Source organism: Cydia fagiglandana, chromosome 7 (genome assembly GCF_963556715.1).
Source record: "Cydia fagiglandana chromosome 7, ilCydFagi1.1, whole genome shotgun sequence".
NCBI lineage: Eukaryota > Metazoa > Arthropoda > Insecta > Lepidoptera > Tortricidae > Cydia > Cydia fagiglandana.
The window spans coordinates 8,837,004-8,862,536 of record NC_085938.1 but is presented as its reverse complement, the minus strand read 5'-3'; the positions used below and the strand labels follow the sequence as shown (position 1 = coordinate 8,862,536).

The 25,533-nt window shown below is 36.8% G+C and overlaps 2 protein-coding genes across 4 annotated transcripts; one reads left to right on the top strand and one right to left on the bottom strand.

Annotated features, from left to right (window-relative positions):
• The first annotated feature begins 158 nt into the window (after window positions 1-158).
• On the top strand, window positions 159-20,463 carry LOC134665847 (spermine synthase). Of its 3 annotated transcripts, none has more exons than XM_063522876.1 (7): window positions 159-565; window positions 4,871-4,982; window positions 12,552-12,674; window positions 15,593-15,679; window positions 18,195-18,352; window positions 18,948-19,139; window positions 20,064-20,463. In XM_063522876.1, the coding sequence occupies exons 1-7, from the start codon at window positions 284-286 to the stop codon at window positions 20,223-20,225; spliced, it is 1,116 nt and encodes a 371-aa protein (XP_063378946.1). In that variant the 5' UTR covers window positions 159-283; the 3' UTR covers window positions 20,226-20,463. The 3 variants fall into 3 exon arrangements, with proteins under 3 accessions (XP_063378946.1, XP_063378947.1, XP_063378948.1); XM_063522877.1 differs by lacking the exon at window positions 4,871-4,982 and adding an exon at window positions 1,346-1,457; XM_063522878.1 differs by lacking the exon at window positions 4,871-4,982 and adding an exon at window positions 10,523-10,631 and having other exon boundaries at window positions 160-565.
• A 353-nt stretch (window positions 20,464-20,816) lies between these two features.
• Window positions 20,817-24,819, bottom strand: LOC134665856 (charged multivesicular body protein 1b). The gene is made up of 4 exons (XM_063522888.1): window positions 24,679-24,819; window positions 23,553-23,797; window positions 22,816-23,036; window positions 20,817-21,885 (listed from the first exon to the last, which is right to left on the bottom strand). The coding sequence occupies exons 1-4, from the start codon at window positions 24,710-24,712 to the stop codon at window positions 21,762-21,764; spliced, it is 624 nt and encodes a 207-aa protein (XP_063378958.1). The 5' UTR covers window positions 24,713-24,819; the 3' UTR covers window positions 20,817-21,761.
• Between the last annotated feature and the right edge of the window lie 714 nt (window positions 24,820-25,533).

Genomic DNA, 25,533 nt, shown 5'->3' with positions numbered 1-25,533 from the left:
ACATTGGCCTCTTATAAAACAATTATAATAAAAATGTAAAAGTAATGATGATATTATTTGTAACTAAATTTGTTTTTCTAAGCTGTTTGTACAAAAATCGAGTGTCGAATATTTTCTACACAATATTTTTTACTATAAGCAACCCTTTTAATAAATGTCAAGTCAATTCCCTTTTCAATCAAAAATACAGCAAGTACCACTTTAATATTCTTCCTCAATTCCCGGTCCCGTCCAAGTATTACTCCATATTTAATAATAGTACAATCTTTGTACAAATTAAATAATGTCGGTGCAAACGTTATTAATGGACTTTTCGATTGACCCCGCCCGTTTAGGCGACGAAAGCGGTCAAAAGGCGGTTTTTAGTCAGCTGGAAACCGTTTTAAAAGATTATGTGCCGAATCTTATTTTAGCCGCAGAAGTAGCCGTGGATGGCGGGTCCTTGAAACTATTAACGGGTAAGAAGGGCACGACGGTATCAGTAAGACTGTTCGATCGTGGCCTGGTAACAGTAAACATTGAATATTACAAAGAAGACTCTGAAGAACCTTTAATAAGTTTCAAGGTAAGAATAATTCCTTTACCACCGCTATTACAATGTCATAACACTACCTGTACTCTGACCATAATGTGCATTTTGTGTATATTGTTACTGAGCATTATTTTATCTACAGTGCCACTGCCAATAGGTTTACATTTTCATAAAATTGTAAGACTTGTGTCATAATTTTAAACATATTGGCATTCAGCCAGGTAAGGTGCTATGTGTTATGAAATGTTTGCCAAAACTTCTAATACAAACAAAGATGTTACCTTCGGTATATGTATATTAGAAAATAAAATCTTATTAAAGCTAGTTTATTAAAGGACTAACTGAAATAAATATTTTTATAGAAAGTAATTTAGTTTGTTCTTAGAGGGTTACTAAGAACTAACCACTTGATATAGTAATGCAGATATATTTAGTATACCTTTAACAGTGAACATGGAGTTTTTTAGCATAGGGAGACAGTTTTTTTTTTCTATATACCTAGCTTGTTTTTTTTTTCAGATTAGTGAAATTGTGTGTTGTCATGCAGTTTCTAGGTAAACCAGGATATACTGGCCAAATTGCCTCTTATTTTCTTAAGCATTAATTAAATTATTATAATAAGTCCTTATTTTAATATTTCCCTAAATTGGCTATAATAAATAAAGAAATACCCATGGGCAAATTTGACCATTATTTTTCTAATCTTAAGAAAAAAACAAGGTAGAACTTTGATTAATAAAAAAATGCTATCACTGAATAGCTTATGATCCTAAATGAGAGTACCTATGCTTAAAATAAGTAACTTCATTTTAGACTGCAAAATTACTGAAATATGCTGTAAAATCATTATTGGATTTGGGAAGAATCAAACTTTTCCCATTTATCAAGCGTGGCCATAGAGTTGATGTTTACCTCCCAAGTTCAGGTTCGAGATGCGTTTTACATTAATCCATCATTTGTTGCGTTTTTAATTTCTCTGTTTTAACTTGATACCTCTTTTTCCAAATTTTAACAATTCCGTCTTACACAAAATTTTAACCAATATTATTTTTTGATTGCTGTATTGGGTTTAAAAGGTTTTTTTTTATATTTTAAGGCTAAATGAAAAATGTGTGACACATGGGACTTACTTTGTACTACCTCGAACAAAATCCCTTGCAATCTATGATTATTATGCTCAGTACAGTTGGTTCCCTAACATAAGTATTCACTTTTCTATACAATCAGTATGGGAACTTGGGTACTTATAGTTTGTGCGTACTTAGTCTCCTTTCAATCATAGACAGAATCATACTATCCTTGTCTTACACTAGCACTGGCATCCAAAAGAAAAGGATGAGTATAGTTTTCATGGTTCTTACTGACTGACAAATTGGTTTGACCTACTATAACTCTTTTTCATCTACCTAATCCTAATCCTACCCTAGAATGTCAGTGGCAATTATGGCAATTTACTAGATTCTTGTTTGACTGGACTAATATTGAATTAAAAAAAAAACACTAGAAATCCTCTCAAACAATATGCTGTTCCAAGTCGATTATTATCCATTGATATATCACGTATACTTGGTCAAGCAGATCTTGTCAGTAGAAAAAGGCGGCAAATTTGAAAAATGTAGGCACGAAGGGAGATCGTCTCATAGAAAATTTGAATTTCGCGCCTTTTTCTACTGACAAGATTTGCTTGACCGTCTATATTTTGAAACTAGATGATGTTGACAAGTAAGGTTTATAAAAAGTAATTTATTTTGTACTATGGTATCAGGTGAAAAAAAATATCAACAAGCTATACTGAAACACACCCAACTTGTTAGTAGAAAACGGCGTGAAATTCAAATTTTCTTGAATTTAAACTGTTGTGAGACATACTAACATTGAATAATTTTACGGTTTAGACTCACTTGTTTTTAGTCACTCGCGCGACATATTTCGGAGAGCCTAGGTCTCCTTTCTCAAGCACTAACAGTGCGAGCAGCGCACACACGGCGCGCGTACGCGATACACGACCGTCGTGAACGCTGCTCGCACTGTTAGTGCTTGAGAAAGGAGACCTAGGCTCTCCGAAACATGTCGCGCGAGTGACTAAAAACAAGTGAGTCTAAACCGTAAAATTATACAATTCAAATTTTCTATGGGAAATCAATCCTTAGCGCCTACATTTTCTAAATTTCACGCGTTTTTCTACTGACATAGTGGCTGTGTCAGAATTTAACTCGTCAGGTGACAATCAAAACTCAGTAATTACCACCACAAGATCATAGTGAACCATATTAGTACTCAGATAAGGTTGATTTTTGTTTAATAATTTTTTAATAATTATTGAGTTTTCCTTGTCACCTGACGATCTATTTCTACATGTTTTGCATATGATATAAACCTAATCTAACAATGTCATCTTGTTTTAATAAGGTAAACATACTATAGTGCTCGACATGCTAATGCCCAATAGACGACACCTTGCTGTCACCTCTATTGACAATGACTTAAGTTTCAAGTTGACATGTACTGGGACCGCGTCGAGCACCAGTAAGTTTACCTTACCTATCCTCTAGCCAAGCCACCCAGACTGATACCTATACAAATGTCTTTCATGAGTTTCATGCCATTTTTTTAAATCTTTATTTAGTTTTGATCTGTGGGCAACTAGAGGCTACTTGGATATTAATTTTATTAAAATTAATAAAGAACATTGTTTTTGAGATGAGATTGAAATTCTTTACTAATTTAAATGGGTGGTTTTATGAGTCTGTTTATATCAGGTTTATATGTATACCTAAGCCAGTAGAATTATACATAATATCAGAGGCAAAAGCCGCAAAACTATGTGTTCTCTTTCCACTTTAAATGTCGAACTTAGAGCTCAAAAAAGTATGAAAGCAATGAACTTTTTTGTCGCCGAAATATACATACCTATACCGAAAAGATACTTAGTATTTCAGAGGAAATTTATGACAAGACTATGTATATAATGATTGTAATGTACACATTATTGTGCGTGCTTGATTAACTTTGTTGTTGAGCCGTCAATATACAGGGTGTAGCGTTTAGTATGGATCAAACAAGGGATTTAATGTAGAGGACCTTAAAAGTTACGGATTTGACCATACATGTTCAGCGAAAATTAATGGTTTCCGAAATATCATCGAAATTTGGCTCCATACATAACATCAGAACAGCTTTCAGTCAAATCTAGTAAATATGTACCTGTAACTAGTGGAATCTGGTCTCCCGACCATTATTTTCTTAGGTTTACTTACTACTTAATTACGTTACAAAAGTTAAGTTAGCATGGTTCACTACGAACACGAAATCGATCATATTTTGATCACCGAAACCATTAATTTTCACTGAACAGCAATGTTGTGGGGGTCAAATCACTCAAAACAGTACCTCTTAACCCCTTACTGCATATAATAAAAAATATTTGTTGAAATTTGAACTTCAATAGAGTTAAATATCATACCGCCATATATGGCTTCGTATGCGGTAAGGGGTTAAAATCTTCTATCATTCGCCTGCGTTTGATCCGCACTGAATGGGACACCATGTATGTAACTATGTAAGTACCTATATCTAAATTTGCTACACTATTATTACCTATGTACTGTAATATGCAAGATTCTCAAGCCAACGTAAGCTTTCCAGTTCTCCAAATGTCTTAGGTATTAGGGAAGCTGGGATCATATGTAAAAAAATATGCATATAAATATGCATATATATGTATATTTTATATGTTATGCGTATGCGGCATTAAATTTTGCGATTGAATTGTCTAATTCTTCTGGCTTAGTCACAACCAGAAACAAGAATGAGAGACTAGGTATCTCTATACAAAGTTGCGTTTCCCTAAATAATTTCAATAGAAGATGTTATGATACCAATGTTCGCTCACGCAGTTCACTGTCTATTCATGATCATGAGATCATGACCCTTATTACAACGTTGTCATGTCAGTAATCCCATATGATCAGTTCAATATGATTCTGTAAGTACGGTAATGGAATTTGATTTCTGTGCCACTAGGTACAAATCTTGTCACAGTGGCAATCAATGTGAAAGCCGGTTGGGATCTCATATTATTGTCACTGTGATAAGATACAAAGTGTCACAGAAATTTAATTCCTTGAACGGTCAAATCGCTTAAATTACAAATGAAATCACATGTGTAAAACTCTTTATTTCTGATGAAACCAACTTTTTATGGGATCTAGCCTTTATTTACTCGTTTCTACTTCTTATGTTGTGGGTTGCCGTGAAATCTGTGTCATCTGATAAAGTCATAGTAATCCCATAAAACTAACCAGTTAGCGATAAGGTTGAGCGTGTTTTGTTTTCTAGAACACTAAACTACTGGAAGGTTCTGTCAGAATTTCATTGGAGTGCGAAAGAGTTAAACTATTGCCGACAATTAAAAGGGGCTATAAGTTTGACGTTTACCTTACTAGCTCAGGTTAGATGGTACCCTATTTGGTATTTACCCCATACTTTTTACCTATGAATGCTATTACCAATTTATCATTTGTCTAACACTTTTTTTGAGCGGTATATTAGACATATAATTATTTTATAATTATTATAATTAAGTACCATCTTATTATTTTTTGCTACAAGACTTTTTTTCTGCTGTGGTTTTACATCAGAATATGGATACTAAGGACAAATGCATATTTATTATATGTACATTTGATTTGCTCTCACTGCCCCACTTGGATTGCTCACCCTGTATATTTATAATATAATTATTATTAGTCACGAAATAGTTTGAGCTATTAGATCGACACCTACACTAGATTTATTTACGTTTACCTTTTATAGTATAGTATTTATACTTATTATATTCTATCAGCATCTAAAAAATGGTTGAGTAGTTTAATACAGCTGCAAAGTAAAGTATCCACGGATACGGTGGGATACGATACTTTGTTTCTGACTGTACCTGGGCATTTTCATTTAACTTGTACTTTAAAGCGCGACTTAAGTCGTGTTTCAGTAACGTCTAACCGTTACATTCCTGACAATATGTATGGGATTTGACATTGACCGTCAGTTTTGTAACGATTGCTAACCGGCCGTTAAAGGCCTGTGCACACCGGCTTGCGTGTGCGTGACGTGCACGTACGCGTGCACTAAAATGTTGGAGCCGCACACGCACACGTCACGCAAGCGGTATGCCGTCTCTCATAAGGATCTGTATACTACAACGCCGCACGCGCACGTGCACGTCACGCACACGCAGCCGGTGTGCACAGGCCTTAAAGGTGCACACCCATACAACCATTTCCAGTCGCCGTTACGACGCGGTGTAGACACATCTTGTGTCGACACCGTCTGTTTCGGTCACAATTCCAGTCGCAGAGTCGTCGCCGTGTCGACACAGTTACCAGAAATGGGGAAGGGTCGACACATGACACAAAGTGACATAAAGTGTGGTCGCCGTGTGCACACATTGTTACTAGTTTGCGACTACTTTATGCCAAAATCATTCGTTCATTCGTTCATTTTGTTCCTGTCAAATGGAAACTGTCAGATGGAAAAATAGTTAAATAAAAATAAGTGACATTAATACGCCATCTCTAAAACGGATTACAAGACGTAATTATATATTGTTTGCATTTATATTACAATAGGACTTAAATTATTATGGGGAATTAAACTGCTCGAGTGATTTGATAAACTAAGTGTAATATAATCAACGCGCCACCACATTGTTTTAGTTTAGCCGGAAATGAAATTGTTTACTTCTCAGTGCTTGTGTTCATAAATATATTATTTGATGCATTTTTAGTACTTCGATGCGTATACTATACTTAGATAACAGAAATAACGCTTTACATACTACGAAACTTGTTAATTATGATGTATAAATATGGTTTAAGGCTGAGAAATATTGCAGTCACAAAGTAGTCGCAAATGTTTCGACTTTGTGTCGACTCTGTGTAGACACATGACACGCGCTGTCAAAAGTAATAACAAAGTTACTCGATTTGCAAAATGGCTCCTTGTGTTCATTTGTTTTCAGATATTCTCAAAGTGTAAAAATGACGTGGTCAGAGATGGGACTTAATAGATTAACTGTTTATTCGACTAAGGCCCACTTGCACCGTCCCACTAACCCTGGGTTAAGCGGTTAAACCGTTAACCCAGTATCAAATTGTACTGGTAACCATGGTAACTCCAGGTTTAACCAGTTAACCCCGGGTTAGTGGAATGGTGCAAGTGGCGCTAATTAATGGAATAAAAAAAGTTAATCCTCAAATTTTAATCACGATTAGGTTAGTCGACCTAACATAGATTGAATTTGAATGAATCTGAACATTAATCGAATAAATTATCGATTAAATCTCGGTTGGAAGTTGACAGGGGGCCATTTTTGTACGTAAAAATAATAGAAATGTCTTGCATGCAGATGGTAGCCAAACACTTTGTCATAAAAGTCGAGATGGGTGTCGATTTATAGGTTTTAGGGAGTGCCGATTTCGAAAATGATGACCATTTTGGATTCCAAAATGGTGGCCATGCACTATGTCATAAAAGTCGTCATGGGTGTCGTTTTATAGGTTTTAGGGGGCGCAGATTTCGAAAACGATGACCATTTTGGATTCCAAGATGGCGGCCATGCACTATGTCATAAAAGTCGTCATGGGTGTCGTTTTATAGGTTTTAGGGGGCGCAGATTTCGAAAACGATGACCATTTTGGATTCCAAGATGGCGGCCATGCACTATGTCATAAAAATCGTCATGGATGTCGTTTTATAGGTTTTAGGGGGCCCCGCTTTCGAAAATGATGACCATTTTGGAATCCAGAATGGCGGCCATGCACTATATCATGAAAGTCATCATGGGTGTCGTTTTATAGGTTTTGGGGGGCGCAGATTTCGAAAACGATAACCATTTTCGATTCCAAAATGGCGGCCATGCACTATGTCATAAAAGTCGTCATGGATATCGTTTTATAGGTTTTAGGGAGTGCCGATTTCGAAAATGATGACCATTTTGGATTCCAAAATGGTGGCCATGAACTATGTCATAAAAGTTGTCATGGCTATCGTTTTATAGGTTTTGGGGGGCGCAGATTTAGTAAATGATGACCATTTTGGATTCCAAAATGGTGGCCATGCACTATGTCATAAAAGTCGTCATGGGTGTCGTTTTATAGGTTTTTGAGGGGGCGCAGATTTAGAAAACAATGACCATTTTGGATTCCAAGATGGCGGCCATGCACTATGTCATAAAAGTCGTCATGGATGTCGTTTTATAGGTTTTAGGGGACGCAGATTTCGAAAATGATGGCCATTTTGGAATCCAAAATGGCGGCCATGCACTATGTCATAAAAGTTGTCATGGGTGTCGTTTTATAGGTTTTAGGGGGCCCTGATTTCGAAAATGATGACCATTTTGGAATCCAAAATGGCGGCCATGCACTATGTTAAAAGTCGACATGGATGTCGTTTTGTTGGTCATGGTCATCATTTTCGAAATCTGCTCTTCCTATAAATCAACATCTATGACGGCTTATATGACAAAGTGCACGGCAGACATCTTGGAATCCAAAATGGTCATCATTTTCGAATTCTGCACTCCCTAAAACCTATAAAACGATATCCATGACGACGCAAGTTATCTTTATTTTCAGATCTAACAAATTGCTACAGAATACAAAGGACAAAAAAAGAAGCGAGGAGGTAATGAAACAAGCAAAAATACAGATGATTCCTCGACGCAATGGGATGCTTCTTAAATTGTGTCCAGATTTTTTGTCATAAAAGTTTTTATTTTTCACATATTACTCTCACAAGTTCCGTGACATTTCGACCTTGTAATTTTTTAAGTAAATGTTTTTGTTTATCTGTGAGGATCTCACTAGAATAATATAATCAAGGTATGTTTATATTTGATGATTGAAATAGTAACGCAAAAAAAAATATATCTGTGTCTTATATTCCTGCCGAAGACTTTTATTTTTCCTTTTCCTTCTACACAAGTTGGTGTGGAAGTGGTCAAGTAATAAGAATTTAGGGCTCTCAATTTTATTTGGACTTCTACAACATTAAAGCTACGAGGCCATGTTTGGTATCGTTTTCGTATAAATTCGCAGTACCAAATTTAGTTATGGTATCACATTGACACCATTCCAAAGTAAAAACATATAAACTTACTTTCTTTTAAACTCCTCTTCACGCTTAAACTGCTGAACAGTTTTAATTTAAATTTAGTACACATATATATTGAGTCCCGAGACAGGACATAATAAGTTATCTCAAAAATCATCCTTTAAAGGTGTGAAATGAGGTGTAGGGGGGAATTCGGAATTGACTTCTTGAAGTTAATACTGTTTAAGTTTAGGTTTGAAGTCATGTTTTTTTTATCATTTTTAACTAAATCAAAGATGTAGACCATCCCAAATTTAATATAAATCAGTTCAGCGGTTATTGATTTCCCGTACAAATTTCCACGCCACTTTTCACACCTTCAAAAGATGATTTTGGTTATAAGATCTATCCTATGTCCTGTTCCGGGACGCAAACTATTTCTATACCAAATTTCTACGAAATCGATTCAGCGGTTAAGCGTCAAGAGGAGTTTAAAATAAACCGGCCAAGTGCGAGTCGGACTCGCGTATTAAGGGTTCCGTACATTAAGTCCGACTCGCGCTTGACTGCACATTTCTAATAGGTTTTCCTGTCATCTATAGGTAAAGAACTATTTTGTGTATTCAGACAGACAGACATACAGACGCACGAGTGATCCTATAAGGATTCCGTTTTTTGCTTTTGAGGTACGGAACCCTAAAAAGATATTTTTTTATTTTGTGGAATGGTGTCAATGTGATACCTTAAATGGATTCAGCAACCCAGATTTATACGAAAACGATACCATACACGGCCTTGCACCTTCACTGATGTAGATATATCAAGATAAAGCCTAGCTTAGCCTTAAGGTTGACTGGTAGAGAATGCCTTATGGCATTAAGTCCGCCTTTTGTACTATAAGATTTTTCTTTTGTGCAATAAAGATTAAATAAATAAATAAATAAATAAAATTGAGAGCCCTAAATAAACTTTCAAGAGCGGATATCTCAAAAACTATTCAACATATCGAAAAAATTGACGGAATAAACTTGTAACAAATTAAATTAACTTGCATTTTGTATAAGTGGCCATGTCGCTAAGATGCATAGTTTCCGAGATATAATCGAAAAACCGGAAAATGGGACCTTCAAAGCCCCCTCTCTTCCCCCGCTCAAGGGCTACGGCCGGGGACTTTTGATATGTTCACCTCCTAACTTGTCCAAACCAAGTTACAGAGTCAAAAATTGTGTTCCGAGCATTTCCCTCTACAACTTTTTGGAGCATTCGTTGGCTGACCTAAGTAGCTTATTGCATTTCTTTAAAAACTTTTCTGTAAAAGGTTGACGGGTGTTGGGTGTTTATATGGTTTTGGTCGATTATTATCATTTGCATCGCCCATGATGACTTACTAGAATTACTTACGAGCACACGAGACACTAATAGTAGTTTGACAAACCTTGGTTTTCAAGAGGTATTTTATATTGACATTTGCTGTCACAAATTTGCTGTCAGATTTAGTCGCAAACCGCACGCAAAGTGCACACAAATGTGTCGACACCTTGTTACGGAAAAGTGTACACACGGCGACGACACTTTGTTTCGAAACAATTCTAGACACATTGTGTGGACTCTGTTACGACACATCTGACATTTAGTTACCACTTTGATGATTCTGCGACTGGAATGGTTATATGGGCAGTTAAAGAGCAAAGTGCAAAGGTGAAAATGCCCACCTACACTATTTTATGTCATGAACCGGCATGTTCCTCTACCCTTTTAATATTCCAATGATTTTAACAGATTTTAATTCCAGTAAAAAAACGCTCAACCTTAAACAACCCTGGATAAGATATTTATTGTTATTTGCATGTTAGCCCGCATACTTATTGGGTTTGTTCTTCCTTATTATTTTTTCAATAGTCCGCAAGAGTATTGGAGAGTCAGCTGAAAAAGTACATCAGTGTGATAAAATCCCAAGCTTATGCGCCGTTAAAACGTTGCCTCTTCGGCAGGTATTACCCGACGTCAGGTGAGTTTACTGCCTTTCTGATAACTGCTTTGATTTTGAAAATAATCTCACAGCTATTGTAAATAAGGATGTAACAGATGTAGATGCCTTCCAGTGGCGAGGCGTCCGTGGATACCTAATACCTAATTACCTATACGTTTTCTAATGACTTACGTATTTTAGGATAATTTAGGCAACTTCTGCAGAAAACAAGTAGAATGTAGCGCCCCGCCACTGATGAATGCAAGAAAAATCATTCAAGTAAAGTAAAAAGTGTTATGTAACGAACGCCAGTGGTTCAAAAGTGCATGGACATATTTCAACCGTAATACTAAGGCTTTACGGTCGACATCTATCCATGCACTTTTGAACGCCAGTGTACATGTACTTTTTATAATCACTCCTGCGGTCAATGTTACATTCATCTTTAGCTTGAGTTAGAATATTTCGAAGAGTAGCTTTTATCAACGTGATTTTTCCCGATTGTTTATTTTTGCCACTTACAGTAATCTTGTACCAGTTTCTAGTTCTCCGTAGGTCATTTTGACCAAGGCGAGTCGAACTACTATTATTTGCTATAAACTGAACTCTACTCTCCTAGCGCTCGATTTCGAGCTGACAATTTTATTAAATTTACGAGTAGTTAAGGTTACATTTGGCGCTATTACGTATCAATTCTGATGCTCATAAATCATCAATCTAGCTATGATTGTTAAACACTTTAACGGATACAAGAAAATTATTCCATTAAAAAGCCATTTATTTCAGATTTAAACTAAATACATCCGGAATCCGGAACATACTGGTTCAGCTTCAGCCATTTCGTCAAAGACCCATGCATATTATGCCACAGAATGTTATTTCTTCGAAACATTCTAATTTGATCTATTCATTTGTCTATAGTCTTCATAACTTCATCTAGTAGCTACATAATCATGACAATCTTTAAAATGACACTGTTAGCTATTCAAACACATGTAATGCCATACATAGATTGAATACCTAATATTATTGCGACTTTGGGGATGTAGTTTTTTGTGTGCTTTTGAACGCTAATAAATTGAATATTCGGCAAAGTGGCACTCTGGCTCTGGCCCATCGCGGACATGGGACTAAATAAGTGTCATCATTTATGAACCAAGCTATAACAATATGTTGTTGAGTATTCTTGGAATTGATATGGTTCGTGATGAATAAGGATTCCATTCGCTGAGAGTCAAAAGTAGATTTGTTTCAGATCAATGTTCTGTGGTATTTATACATTTTCTACGTGAATGAGTTATCTCTCTGATTTGCCTTAAAGTTGACTGGTAGAGAATGTTTTTTGGCATTAAGTCCGCCTTTTGTACGATAAGTTTTCTTTTGTGCAATAAAGTTTACTTAAATAAATAAATACTTAAAGTCTTTGATGTCAACTATAGTTACAATGACTTTCATAGATTGGTGAAAAACGAATATTGGGATTTAAAAGTAAACCACGTACTTCTTATGGTTACTAAGCAGCTAATGATTTCCATTAACGTGAATCTGTGTTAAGTACACAGTAGGTAACACACATTACATAGTAACGAGCGGCACTGATATGCTTAACTTTGTGAAATCATAATATGTTAATGGTGAAAGATAACGTAATAGGTAATACTCCGATAATTCTGTTATCTATTACTACCTTCGAAATACGAAATACACCGCCGTTAAATCTTGATAAAAGGAACTTATTAAGTAGATAACTTTAAGTTTGCTTACATCTGGAGACTTGGTACCAAGTTGATCGTATTTAGTTCACCATAATGACGAATTTACCGTACTCGGTAATGGACATATTTTTAAATAAGTATAAACACCTGCATCTTTTAGGTATACTTACAATATCTCTGTTCTCTATACGTTGCTAGTTATAAGGATAGCCTACTAACGTGACTAATGACTGGCTGTTTTCAGATGAAAGACTTCTAGAGTACGATATCGACAATGTGGTGTTCGACGAACAGTCCCCCTTCCAGAGGGTGCAGATAGTGCACTCCAAATCCCTTGGGAACATGTTGGTGCTAGACGACTTGCAAAGTGAGTAAACATGTATTAATGTACTCAGGGCATACTGAAAATTCCTGGACTGGCCACTTAGAAAAAATAAGTCGTCTCATATATCAGAATCCAGAAACTTTCAGTATTGCCCACGTATATTGCAGAAGTAGAAAAATTTGGAAATGCTACTTAACTATTTCATATTGCTCACATCAATGGTTTTTTTCCTGATTCCCTTTTCTTGTTCTTCACATCGTCGTGACATAATCTAATCGTGATATTGTGCAGCTCATTACGTTCCCTCAGTTCGATACCTAGATTAACCCTTTGACCGCCGTTGTCCGGTATAGAAGACAACGATAGAACGATACGCTGGCGCCGTCGTCTTGTATACAAGACACAAATTCAACCACTGAGTTAATGTGAAAATAATAACAATTGCAATTTCATTTACATTCGTGTTCATATTTAAGGTCTTTGTTTTTTCATTTATTTGCTTTTTAAGCCGCTATATAAATCCCTTCTTTTATAATAAGGCATTTAAAAAAATTGCTCCAATTTTCAACATTTTTCATGTTCCTCGTCGCCGTTGTCTTGTATAAAAGACAGCTAGGGATGGGAATGTTAACTCGATATGGGAATTTTTAAAGTAAATATAAAGTCAGAAATATGTTTTTATCTAAGTATTTGAACACTTGTTAATCGCCAATTTTTTTCAACGAATAGTAGGTAACTACTTACTAGAATACGTAGAACGAGAGTCAGATAGGCATAACTATATTTAAAGTTCAGGTAGCTTCTTTAGCTCTATAAAGTAGAGTCAGACAAGTAAATTTGCCATTGTAGATTGTGGACTATTTAATTGCAGAAGAGATAAATAAAAAAAATAATTGATGTTATTTTATAGCTTAGTGGGAAGGGATACACCGCAGCGACCGCTTCGCCAAGTGTGGTACAGGGACATACCTGTTTATCAGACTTTACTTTTATTGTTATAACATTGAAGTTAATGTGTAATTTTTTTGTAACAAGTCGTTGAACGTTTTTTTGATAAGAGTTTACCTATAGATTAATGTTAACCAAACTGAAATTATAATGATAGATTCTAATTCCAGAATAATATCTTCATTCATTAAAAATTCAACCCACGTGTAATTTTCACTAAAACAGTTCCGGTATATTGACTTTATCGACACATGATGCGCAGCTTTAACGTTACGCCAATAAAGTTTACGTACCGACAAGCGCTTACGCCGTTGACCTAGAGACTATTATTACTTGATCCGCGCGGAAACAGTCCTTGTCGGTCTGCATTGCGGGCAGTCCATGGGCGCCATTGTCTTGTATAAAAGACTTCTCGTACAGCCTAGTGCGGCGATATCACGTCTTGAATCGACATTGTTTAGTGGTTGTTTTTTATGTTAAATCCCTATATTTTAAACATTTTCGGGTGTAAAACATATGTTTAATTTTGGCAATTTGGAATGAAATTAAAACAGGATAAGAACAAAGCTAAATTAAAAAGATTTTTACCATAATATTGTAAATATCGATATCACTATTTGCAATCCCTAAACTTTTCATTAGTTGTTTACTTAAAATTTGCTCTGGCGTGTGAGTGAGCGTCTTTGCGGACTAGGTCCGGCGGCCAAAAGGTTAACGCGTTCCCTGCCGTGATGCCCCAATGTGGCGTCATAAAGCAAGCATGAAACTTTTTTTCAGGAGTCCGTGCGTCCACTACGGGTTACCAACTTAAAAGTGGAAGCACACTTGGACGTATGACTTTGCCATACCATACATATATGGGGACAGTGAATGTGTTAATAAACATTCATTATGCTATATATTTGCTAGATATTGTCCAGGCGTTTTAGCATTGTTTTTCAGTAAATCTCGGACTAGGCACAGGCAATAGCCTACAAGTAGCCTATTATATTCTGTAATAAAATCACGTAAATGCACGTGTAAATGGTGTAAAGACTGATTGTTGCCCGCTCTAGTTAGCTGGCTAGGGCGCTAGCAAACGCTAGTAATCTAGAATCTGTTTACTGTAATCATTTGTAACCTATTTACTGGAAAAACTTTGAATTAAGAATTCTATCCTAAGTAAATCCTTGTCTAAAAATGACACGTATTAGTTATGTCACTCTCGCAGAATTTTCGAATAGGATTACAAGAATTTGTTAAGTTATTTTAATTTGTACAATGGATACTGATTCCCACGATTCCCTGGAGACAGAATGTAGAAGACTAGACGTAGAAATAAAATCTATCATAAACTCATTGGCAAGTTTTGAATATATTGATAATAATGCCGATCAACCTAACCCTACTGAAGCTAACCAAAACGTGCAACCTCAAGCTGGAACTTCCATGAACTCTGTAGCCAAGAAAAGACCGAAAAGAATATTAATTTTACCAGAGCGTAGGATTTTACGACGGACTGCCAAGATCCGTGCGATAGTAAAGATTGCTAAGGTCATAAAAACGTTGGGAATTAAGTCATTTAGAGCTCGAAAAATAACGAAGAGGCGCGTTAGAAGGCCGATACAAAAACCATCTGGAAACCTTAGACCGGACTAAGATACTCTAGTACCTAGTTTTAATCCATTTGTTACGGTTTTTTACATTAGTTTATATGGTGTTCTTTGTTAAAAAATAGCAATATTATAATAATATGAATTTATTAAATTTATTGTAATGATTCCTTGTATGATTTTATTTAGAGTTATGTTTTGAATTTTATACACCTTTATACCATTGCACCCATGCAATAGGTAGTTGCATTAAGTCGTTTGAGAGCTGTTGCGCCAACGTTGCGTCGAGCAGACAGACGCTCGGGAGACGCTAGTGTAGTGGGGTGGCTCTAATCAAATCTCTAATAGCTGTTAATCTTTATTTTGAGGTTTATATTTTAAGGATTGTTCTTAATTAATCAATTTCATTGTTCCTTGCAGATATTTCAGAGGCTGATCTCGTATACACAGAAACTTTGATGCAACGAGGCAAGGAAAACTATGAAGGAAAGGAAATCGTTATTTTAGGTAAGGATTTTTGTAGGTAACAGGGCTATACCCGTAACAACTAAAGTCAGACCTTAAAAAGTCTGCAGCGATTTTGATAGCCCACGCAGTGCAAGTGTCATTTTAAACGTCAAACTTCTATGAAATTATGACGTAAACATAACACTTACACTGCGTGGGCTATCAAATCCGCTGCAGACTTTTTACGGTCTAACTCTACAATTATGCTCACTTTGTAGGTCACCCTTCGAAATTAGGAATTACGTGTATTTTTAGTGCTGACAACATGGTTCCAACTGCCATTTAGTGGTGCTCGGTCGCTCAGTGGTCAATCCCCACTTGAGCTACCAAGTCTTGTGCTACTACATGTGTTGTCCTATTTATCGTCATCTCCTCGACGATTATCAATCTATTTTCATCTCTTGTAACTTCTATCAGAAAAAAGATACAAGTTTTGTAACCCAACACTATGATTAATGGAACATTTAACATTACATTCCAACAGCAGCACTCCTAACTGTAGGTACATCGGTGGACCTTATTACAAAAGGCATAAGGTCCACTGATGTACAGTTAACAGTGTAGTGTTGGTACTTTGTTTGAAACGGGTACAGTATAATAAAACCATTGCGTGCTTCGAGCAACACCGGCTTCCGACACGTCGGAAGGGAGGGGCCCAAGCGATATCTCACCGTACAAATCATTCTGCCATTTTTCGCGGGGGGAAGGTGCACACAGTCGCACTTCTCACACACTTACATACAAAATCCAATCAAAGGCCCTACCGCGAACCACGTTCGACGTGTTGCCTCTCTATGGCACTTGTAAATTCATACGTAAGTGTGACAGGGAGGCAACACGTCGAACGTGGTTTGCGGTAGGCCCTCTGTAATGACGACACAAATACATAGAAAATGACACACGTCAAAGACAAATCTTGCAAACCTCGATCTCTTTTTGTGTACGGACGAGTGACTAGTGTCACAACACGCACACTAACACATTTTCTTTGAAGTATGTCATTGTATTCTGAGAGATGAGAAGTCGGATTTGTCGCTCTACCGATCCGCAATTTGTACTGAGCGAGTAAAATCGATAAATCCAACAATTACTTGAGACTAAAATATAATAATTGTATTTAAATGTAATTAAACGTATGATATGTAAAAAAAAATATTACATGTGAAATGTAACACTTTCTTTTTGTAAATTTGATGTCCCCGACCTCTTTTTATAACAAAAAACCGAGCAAACAGGCATTTTTGTGCAGCAGTGTTCACGCGCGCGTCTGGACTCAGTCTAGTGAAAAATCCAAGTGCAACTAGTTTTATTACTCGCGCTAGATTTTATTGACGCGCTAATCTTGTACCTCGGCAGAGGGGAAATAGTGCGAATGCCGCCTCCCTTCCGTGTTGCTCGAAGATTGTGTGTTATACACTATTAAATCTATCAATCATACTTAAGTATACCTTTTCCTATAACACCTATAATGGTTCACGAGTCACGGACCACCTTACAGATAGAAAAAGCTTTTCAAAGTCCTGATGGCATTTAAATAAGGTGCAATTTTGTCTAGCCTGTTTAAAAATGTTATTCGTTACTTTTGTATTTCGCTGTTGTTCTGATCTGAACTAAGGCATTCATTCACTCGAATAGTTTATTAGTTTTATTACTTATTAGGGGTCATCCATTAATTACATCACACGTTTAGTGGGAGGGAGGGGGTCAAGAAAAAGTGACATGGGGAGGGGGGAGACACAAACTTTGTGACGTCACTTTAACTTCATCAGTAACCGAAAATTTATTGAAATTATTTTATTCGCTGTACATTTAAATAACAAGTTTTTAAAACGATAATCGTTTTTATTTATGTAATTTTCTTTCCTAAGCAGTTTTGGGTTATAAAATTACTAATATTTATATCGTCAAAAATATTTTGATAATATATTAATAATACTTAGGTACTTACTTAATTCGATTTGGCGATTTTGTAGAAAAAATGTGACATCACACTAGGGGGGAGGGGTTTGCCAAATGTGACCAAGTGTGACAAGGAGGGGGGGAGGGGTCAAAAAACCTAGAAATTCGTGTGACGTAATTAATGGATGACCCCTTAGTACGAAAGGCTATTTTCATAGTACGAATCTGTGACCATAATAAATGTCAAATAAAATACGACTATAGTGTTGTGAAAAAAAAACCTAAGTACCTAGCCCAGGTATAGACTAATAAAATGTTACCATTAGGGCTGATTTAGACGGCGCGCGAACTCGCATGCGATTTTAGTTACATTGCGGACTGTTGCTTACGTCCAATTCAACCGACCGATCAAATCCCGCAATGGTATGAGACTCGCATGCGAGTTCACGCATAGTCTAAACCAGCCCTTTTACTGGCTTAGGAAAATCGTAGGAAAGTGGGGCTCCCATACCACAAACTTGATTTTTTTTGCGCAATGGTACGGAACCCTTCGTGCGCGAGTCCGACTCGCACTTGTTTTTTAATACATATTTTGTGATATTGAATTTGATAACAGGCGGCGGCGACGGAGCGCTCCTATACGAGTTGCTGAAGGAAAAGCCCAAATTCGTGTGGATGTTGGAGATCGACGAGGTGGTGATGAGCGCGTGCAATAAGCATCTGCGCTCCATATGCGGCGACGTACTGGAGCGACGAAAGGGGCCTAACTATGAAGTGAGTAGTCTACTAATTCCATGTTTATCTGTTGAGTAAGATCTGCGAATATCTAAGATTGTGCGAAGCATTCATAACGCGCCATATGCAAATTTTAGTACATTTTATCAGGTCAGATTTATGTCACATTTCAATACAAAACAAATTCGACAGAATTGTTCAACAACAAAATTTCAACGACATTTAGACAGAACAGGCAGGGTACAAGTACAGGGAAATATTAGGGTCCGAGAAATTGTGTATTCTGAAAACAGTTTTAACGTCCCACCACTGGTTATACATACACTTTACCTCTTCGAGTATAAGCCTGTTAAAATCACCACAATCGGCACTAAAATTGTACGTACACTCTGCAGTGACCAATAAAATGTTGCCAAAAATGTAATTCTTAACCTCCTAAGGCCCACGGCCTATAGTACTTATTCAGTTCAATGAAATTTAAATCATATTCGGTTGGAACAAGAGTTGCTTTTGCTTGAATTCGTTCAGTTTTAGAACAACGCAAAATCAACTCTATTTCCTACACTGTAGGTTCAAATTTCTGTGGCAAAGCTCCTGCCGTAGGAGTTTAACAAAAAACTTGTTCCCATTACAGATAATCGTAGAAGACTGCATGTTGACCATAAACAAATTCATCAAGGAGGGCAAGAAAGTCGACTACATATTTGGGGACCTCACCGACATTCCCATCTCGGAGTCGGCCTGCGGCGAGCTCTGGGAGTTCATGATCACCATCCTGAACTCATCCTTCAAGATACTCAAGCCTGACGGGAAGTTTATGACACACGTAAGTATAAGTCGAATACACCTCATTTATCTAACCATAAGGCTCATTTTACCTGGTGAGTTTCGGGAGTCTTTGATCATTATCCTGAAGTCGTCGTTCAAGATACTCAAGCCTGATGGGAAGTTTATGACACACGTAAGTACAGTCAACTGTAAAAATATAGGTGTACAAATCATCTCAAAAATATATCCCATAACTCTTATGTCAGTGAATTAAGAACTATGGGACATATTTTTGAGTAAGTTGTCTACACCCATATTTTTAGGGTTCCGTTCCCAAAGGGTAAAACGGGACCCTATTACTAAGACTTCGCTGTCCGTCCGTCCGTCCGTCCGTCCGTCCGTCCGTCCGTCTGTCACCAGGCTGTATCTCACGAATCGTGATAGCTAGACAGTTGAAATTTTCACAGATGATGTATTTCTGTTGCCGCTATAACAACAAATACTAAAAACAGAATAAAATAAAGATTTAAATGGGGCTCCCATACAACAAACGTGATTTTTGACCAAAGTTAAGCAACGTCGGGAGGGGTCAGTACTTGGATGGGTGACCGTTTTTTTTTTTTGCTTTTTTTTGTTTTTTTTTTGCATTATGGTACGGAACCCTTCGCGCGCGTCCGACTCGCACTTGCCCGGTTTTTTACAGTTGACTGTACAATGTAATGTACACCTCATTTATCTTACCATAACATTATAAGGTTCATATTTCCTAATGAGCTCTAAATCTAATGATCTCTACTTTTCTTTAAGATAATAAGGCAAATTTTTTGTAAGTAACATTGTTTGTTTTAAGCAGTTTTATTTTAAAAATCCAATTTTATAATTAAAACCCGATAGGGTCAAAAAAAGTTAGCATGAAAATATCTGCAATTTAGGTAGCTGTTTTTAATAACACCTCCGTTTACTAATTATTGTATACAAACAGGGCAACGGTGCCACCAGCTCGGAGTCCCTAGAGCTGTACGAGCAAGAGCTAGCCAAGCTGAAGCCAGCCGTCTCGTTCTCCAAGAGCCGGGCCTTCGTGCCCTCCTTCCTCGAGGACTGGATCTTCTACCAAATCTCCTTCTCGGCCAACAACGGCGCCTAACAACCGACCAAAGACAACAGTTCCTTAATCATCTCCCTAAGTCATATTGCCATATATGTAGTTAGTATTATTGTTAAGCATACACGGATACAAGTATTCGAAACAGTATTTGACGATTTATGCATTTGCAATTGTTTAGTTTGTAAGCATAACGATACACGATTTGAAGCTATATTGTTGGTATTGATTTATGCTTGTTTTGATTGTTTTATGATTAATAAAAGTATTTTATCACGAATATTTTTCGTTTTTCTGCTGTACGGCTTAGCTCGTTGCCCCGACTCATAGACTAGGAATTCTCTAGACCGAGTTTAGAGCAATTATTTCATGCAACCGATGATGCCAAAAATACGGGGGTGCGCGGGACGAGGTGAGCGACGTCCCGCGCCGTGATTGGTCCGTTCAAAGACACGGACGTCACACAAAGACACTTTCGACTCGAACATGGAGTAAAATTACCGTATGCGTGGCAGATGGGGTAGCGCGACTATGCTCAGTCTGGAGGATGTTTTGTCTGTGCCCCGACTTAGGTATGGATCATAAATAGGAAATTAAATTTTGTTCGTAGTCCAGTCAGAGAATAAAAGTCCGTTGTAACCTCATCACAGTATAATATTATAAAAGCTATGTTACAAAACAAATAAACGATAATTCTTCATTAAACTTACCTTTACAAGCTTCATAAAAAAACTAAACTAGATTTTTCAGATAGTATAGTGAAGTAGCATTTTTTGTAACTTAAAACTTTACAGACAAAAGTTTTATTTAAAGCAAATTTTATTTAATACAATTCAATGGAAAAATAATAATTGACTAACCTGTACATTATTGTTTTGTTGCACAAAAAGTTACTTATTTCGTGTCGATTAATATTCAAAATTAATGATACTAAAAAAACAAGTGTTCAATATACATTTTAAAGACATTACCTTTACACAGCATCGAAACAATCGCAATACAAACGCGATGCAACATCGATTGTATTGCCACTTACACACGCTTTATACAAAACTAGTTCGGCCTTATAATAATCAGAGACAAGACACCAGACTAGCCAGCACAATCGCGTTCAAATCTAATGCAGGAAATTTATTTTCTCTTAGGGAGTGCGTGCGTGAATTGTAGGGACAATAAAAAGCCCCGTTTTAAAAACTTGCCGTGTCAATAATTCAATATTAATTCCGATTTAGGTCACAAACGTAGCAAACAGTTTAACACGCACGGTTTCCGTCTGCGCAAATTGACGGACAGAGATGCACCACGCACATTTTGACGAATAGGAAGTAAGAATTCTGCATAAGTATATAAAACATTCGTCTCTTACTACCGATTATGTAAGTGAGAGAGAGACTAATCCTTCGTCGGATATAACGTGATTGTGATACAGAGGGTCTACCGCGAACCACGTTCGACGTGTTGCCTGTCTGTAGCACTTGTAAATTCGTACATAAGTGTGACAGGGAGGCAACACGTCGAACGATGTTCGCGGTAGGCCCCCTGGTCTACTGGTACAGAATCTCCATAATGTTACAGACGTTACTCGGCTTGCCGCAACCTCGCCAATCTCTGCGTGAGATCGTCCTGCTCCTGTGACACGACCGTGGCTGTGCCCACCGACGTGCTCGGGATACCGGACGGCAGCTCCATGTTTAGTTCCAGACTGAAAATGTTAACGTTAGCGTTACGAGTCGTATCTTATGAATTACTATTCGTTTGTGCACCTAAAGAGTACGATCGAAGTGGAAGCTGGAGCGAGACGAGCGACCTGAGAGCGCTCGGCGCTACGTTACCGCCCCACGGAACGCACTGCCACTCGTCAGGCCGTACAGGGAGCATTCCGTGGAATGTCCCGTGCCCGCCCGTGCAAGCCCGTGGGCTGTCCCGTACAAACGCATTTTATTTCCTGTGTTGCGACTTTTTTTTGGCATTTAAAGGAGGTGATTATTTTTCTGTGTGTAGAAAAGGAAACTCTTATATCTGCAAATCTTCAGAAAATTCGCGTTTGTACGGGACAAACGGTAGACAATTCATGGAATGCTCCACAGGCGTACACTAACTACTGTCTTCATTGTATTTAAAAAATCGCCTAGATAGATAGAAAGGTCCTCGATCTGAACCTGCACATAGTTCTCACATCTTGGTTTCCAGCTGACAACAAGTGGATTATTCTAAACAAATGTTGCTGTCCCCTGATAACTTATGTTTAAAATTCAGGCAAGATCCCACTTTTACGACAGTAACCATTCGTCAAAGCTATAATTGGATAGGACGATGATGAGATTGAATTTGTTACTAACTATCTTTATTGCAACGGGTCAAGGGACAGTGGTCAATTCATAGAACTCTAGCTTTTTCAAGCAATGGAAAAAAAATAGACGCACAATCGAAGATGTTCGCAGTTATAAAGAAAGGTTATTTACCTCTTAACAATGCGTGCCTCATCATTTGTAGATGGCATTATTATTAATTATTAAGTACTTATAGTTATAATTACTATTCATCATTTTTCTTAGGCTTATATTATTATTATGTACTAATACGTCTATTACTAACTATGGCTAATAAAATAATTAGCTTAATCAATACATACCCGGCCTCATCAGCCACCTGCTGCAACAGATTGTCCACGTCACCCTGCGGCACTGTGGTGGTAGTGGTTTGTGACATAGCATTCTCCATGTATGATGACTGGACGTCCAGATCTTCGAACTGACTCTCGAACTTATCCATGAGTGTAGAGATTTTCTCAAGATTCATAGATTTCATTGCTGCATCCATGGCTTTTACCACGCCTGCCATGGAATTTGTGACCTGTAAATTTAATCATTATGATTATTGACTGAACAAGGTTTGTTACAGATTGTGAGCGTGTTCTATTATTACATGGAATTTCTGTTGTCAAGTCAGTTTTTGGAATCTTTAATAATGGTGACGCAATCGTTGTTTGAGTGGTCTACAGCTCACAGAGTGACTTGATTTAATTGAGTCTAGGTAAAAAAAATATAATTTGTAAGTATTTAATTTTTAATTCCCTAGATTCAAAGTTTCAGCTAGTGTCATGTAACAGTAGGAAAAGGGCTGGATCAAAGCCTAGCTGCTTTTAAGTCTTTTGTACACTATTTTTTAATGCAGCAATTGAACAGTTAGGTCAGTAACATAATATGTTGTGCATTACTAGCAACAGTAGCAACCCTGCAAATAACTGGCAAATTTATAAGAATATAAAATAAATAATGAACAAAGAAAAGAATCAGAGACAAGTTTAGTAACTTCTTTATATTAAAGAGGAGGAGACAATTTATAAAAAGTTATTATAGGGATATCAACCTTTCTTGTAGTGAGTGCTGTCTGCACTCTGCTTGACACAGCATCTACTCTTGCTGACATTCTGAGGTAGTTTAATGCTTGGTTTTTCTGCCGTATTGCATTTTCCGCGTGTATCCGAGCACCTTCCATGTTACCCTTCTGAATTGCCTTTTTAGCTTTTTCTTTTTCTAACTTTTCTTCTTTTTCACATTTTTTTGAGTTTCTCTCAAGCTCTTTCACTGCGAATTTTAGATTAAACAGATGTTCTGGAGGGGTGAGTTAAGGAGTTAGGATTGACAATTAATTAATAATACTTTACCTCAATAAAATTAAAGGTGTGATGGTACCTTTAATTAATGGCTTTTAAACTACAATTTTTTTTTCAGCTAAATTGACCAAAATTTGTCAAATGGTTGGCCGGTAGAAGTATTTAACAGATGGCGCTTACAACTTGTGTTTTGTGGTTGTGTTTATTCATTACATAATTAAAACTACACCGCCACATTACAATATCATAAAAACTATAGTCATAATACTAATAATTTCAGCTCAATTTGACCATGAACTTATGTCACTAGTAAAGTAAGCAACACTAAGTGTGTAAAACCAATAAAATTTGTAATTTACATTGTACTTATTAAAGTAATGAACGAAAACATTTTCAAAAACTTGTATTATTTACATGCATATTGTATTAATTCAAAAATATATCAACTTCTTCAGTGGTGATGGAATTAGAGGAAAGTAACACAGTTTCAAAGAATACTTAGGCATTTTTCAAGGGCGTAGAATCACAACAATAAAAGTAACTTTAACTCATTAAAAAATGTAAGACTGAAACCATTATGTAGTAATCTTATTATAAAAACAACTAGTTAATTGCATCTGATTCTGGTTACTATATAATGAAAGTAAAATTACACTAGAAAAATATAATTGCATCAGTCCTTCAGAATCTACTTAATCAACAAACCATTGACTCACCTTGATTATCTTCTTAATATGCGTACTCGTCTTATTATGCGTACTAGGATGTTAAAAATCTTGTCTTACATAGAGCCCTGTTTAATAATCTACTATACATCATATCAACATTATAATTAAAATAGAAACTTCACTAAAACTCAAAAACATTTGAAAAGGATACTTTCCATCGCTGATGAAGACATTTCGTTACCCATTTATAAAAATATAATGTGTTTTCCTTTGATAACTGTTTGACAGGTTTATTCACCCGCAACGTAATTGTTTTAAAATGTAAAAAAATTTTAGATTTACCAAGAAAGAGGGATGACTCAGAAAATCACAACAATTTCGTGAGCTGTCAAACTGCAGATGAAGATGACAGGTTTTATGACGTCATACCAACCAACCCAACCAAAACCAAAGAGAACTAGACTATGTGAGATCGAATACACGATCAGCAGAAAACTTTTAATGAGGGCTCCACAGACTGTTACGATTTAAAGTTGGGAGAATAATTAAAAGGAGACAAAAGTTATCAAACAAGTGTCAAAATTATAATTATATCGAAGTGAAATCATGATCAACTTGAGCTATCTATGCTACTACTGTGCGCTATGCATGTATAGAGCGACGTCCCGTTCACACATGTCATTCCGTACGGAAACCGGGTAATAATTATTAATTCCGTGCGTCTGTCTGGGCTCATACATTTGGAATTTTCTATCTCACTTGCACATGTCATTCCGTACGGAAAATTCCTTGCGTCTGCGGAATTCCTAACGCAAATAATCGAATGTGTGCGCTGGGCGCAGAGGGCTTACCTCGAACCACGTTCGACGTGTTGCGTCCCTGTCACACTTACGTACGAATTTACAAGTGCGACAGAGAGGCAACACGTTGAACGTGGTTCGCGGTAGGCCCTCAGTGTTTCCGAATTTGAATTTCCAATTCGGATTCCTGATCAGGATTCCGAACGTCTGTGGCCAGCCTAAATCGAAGTCGAAGACAAATTCATATTGTGATATTGTTATATCTA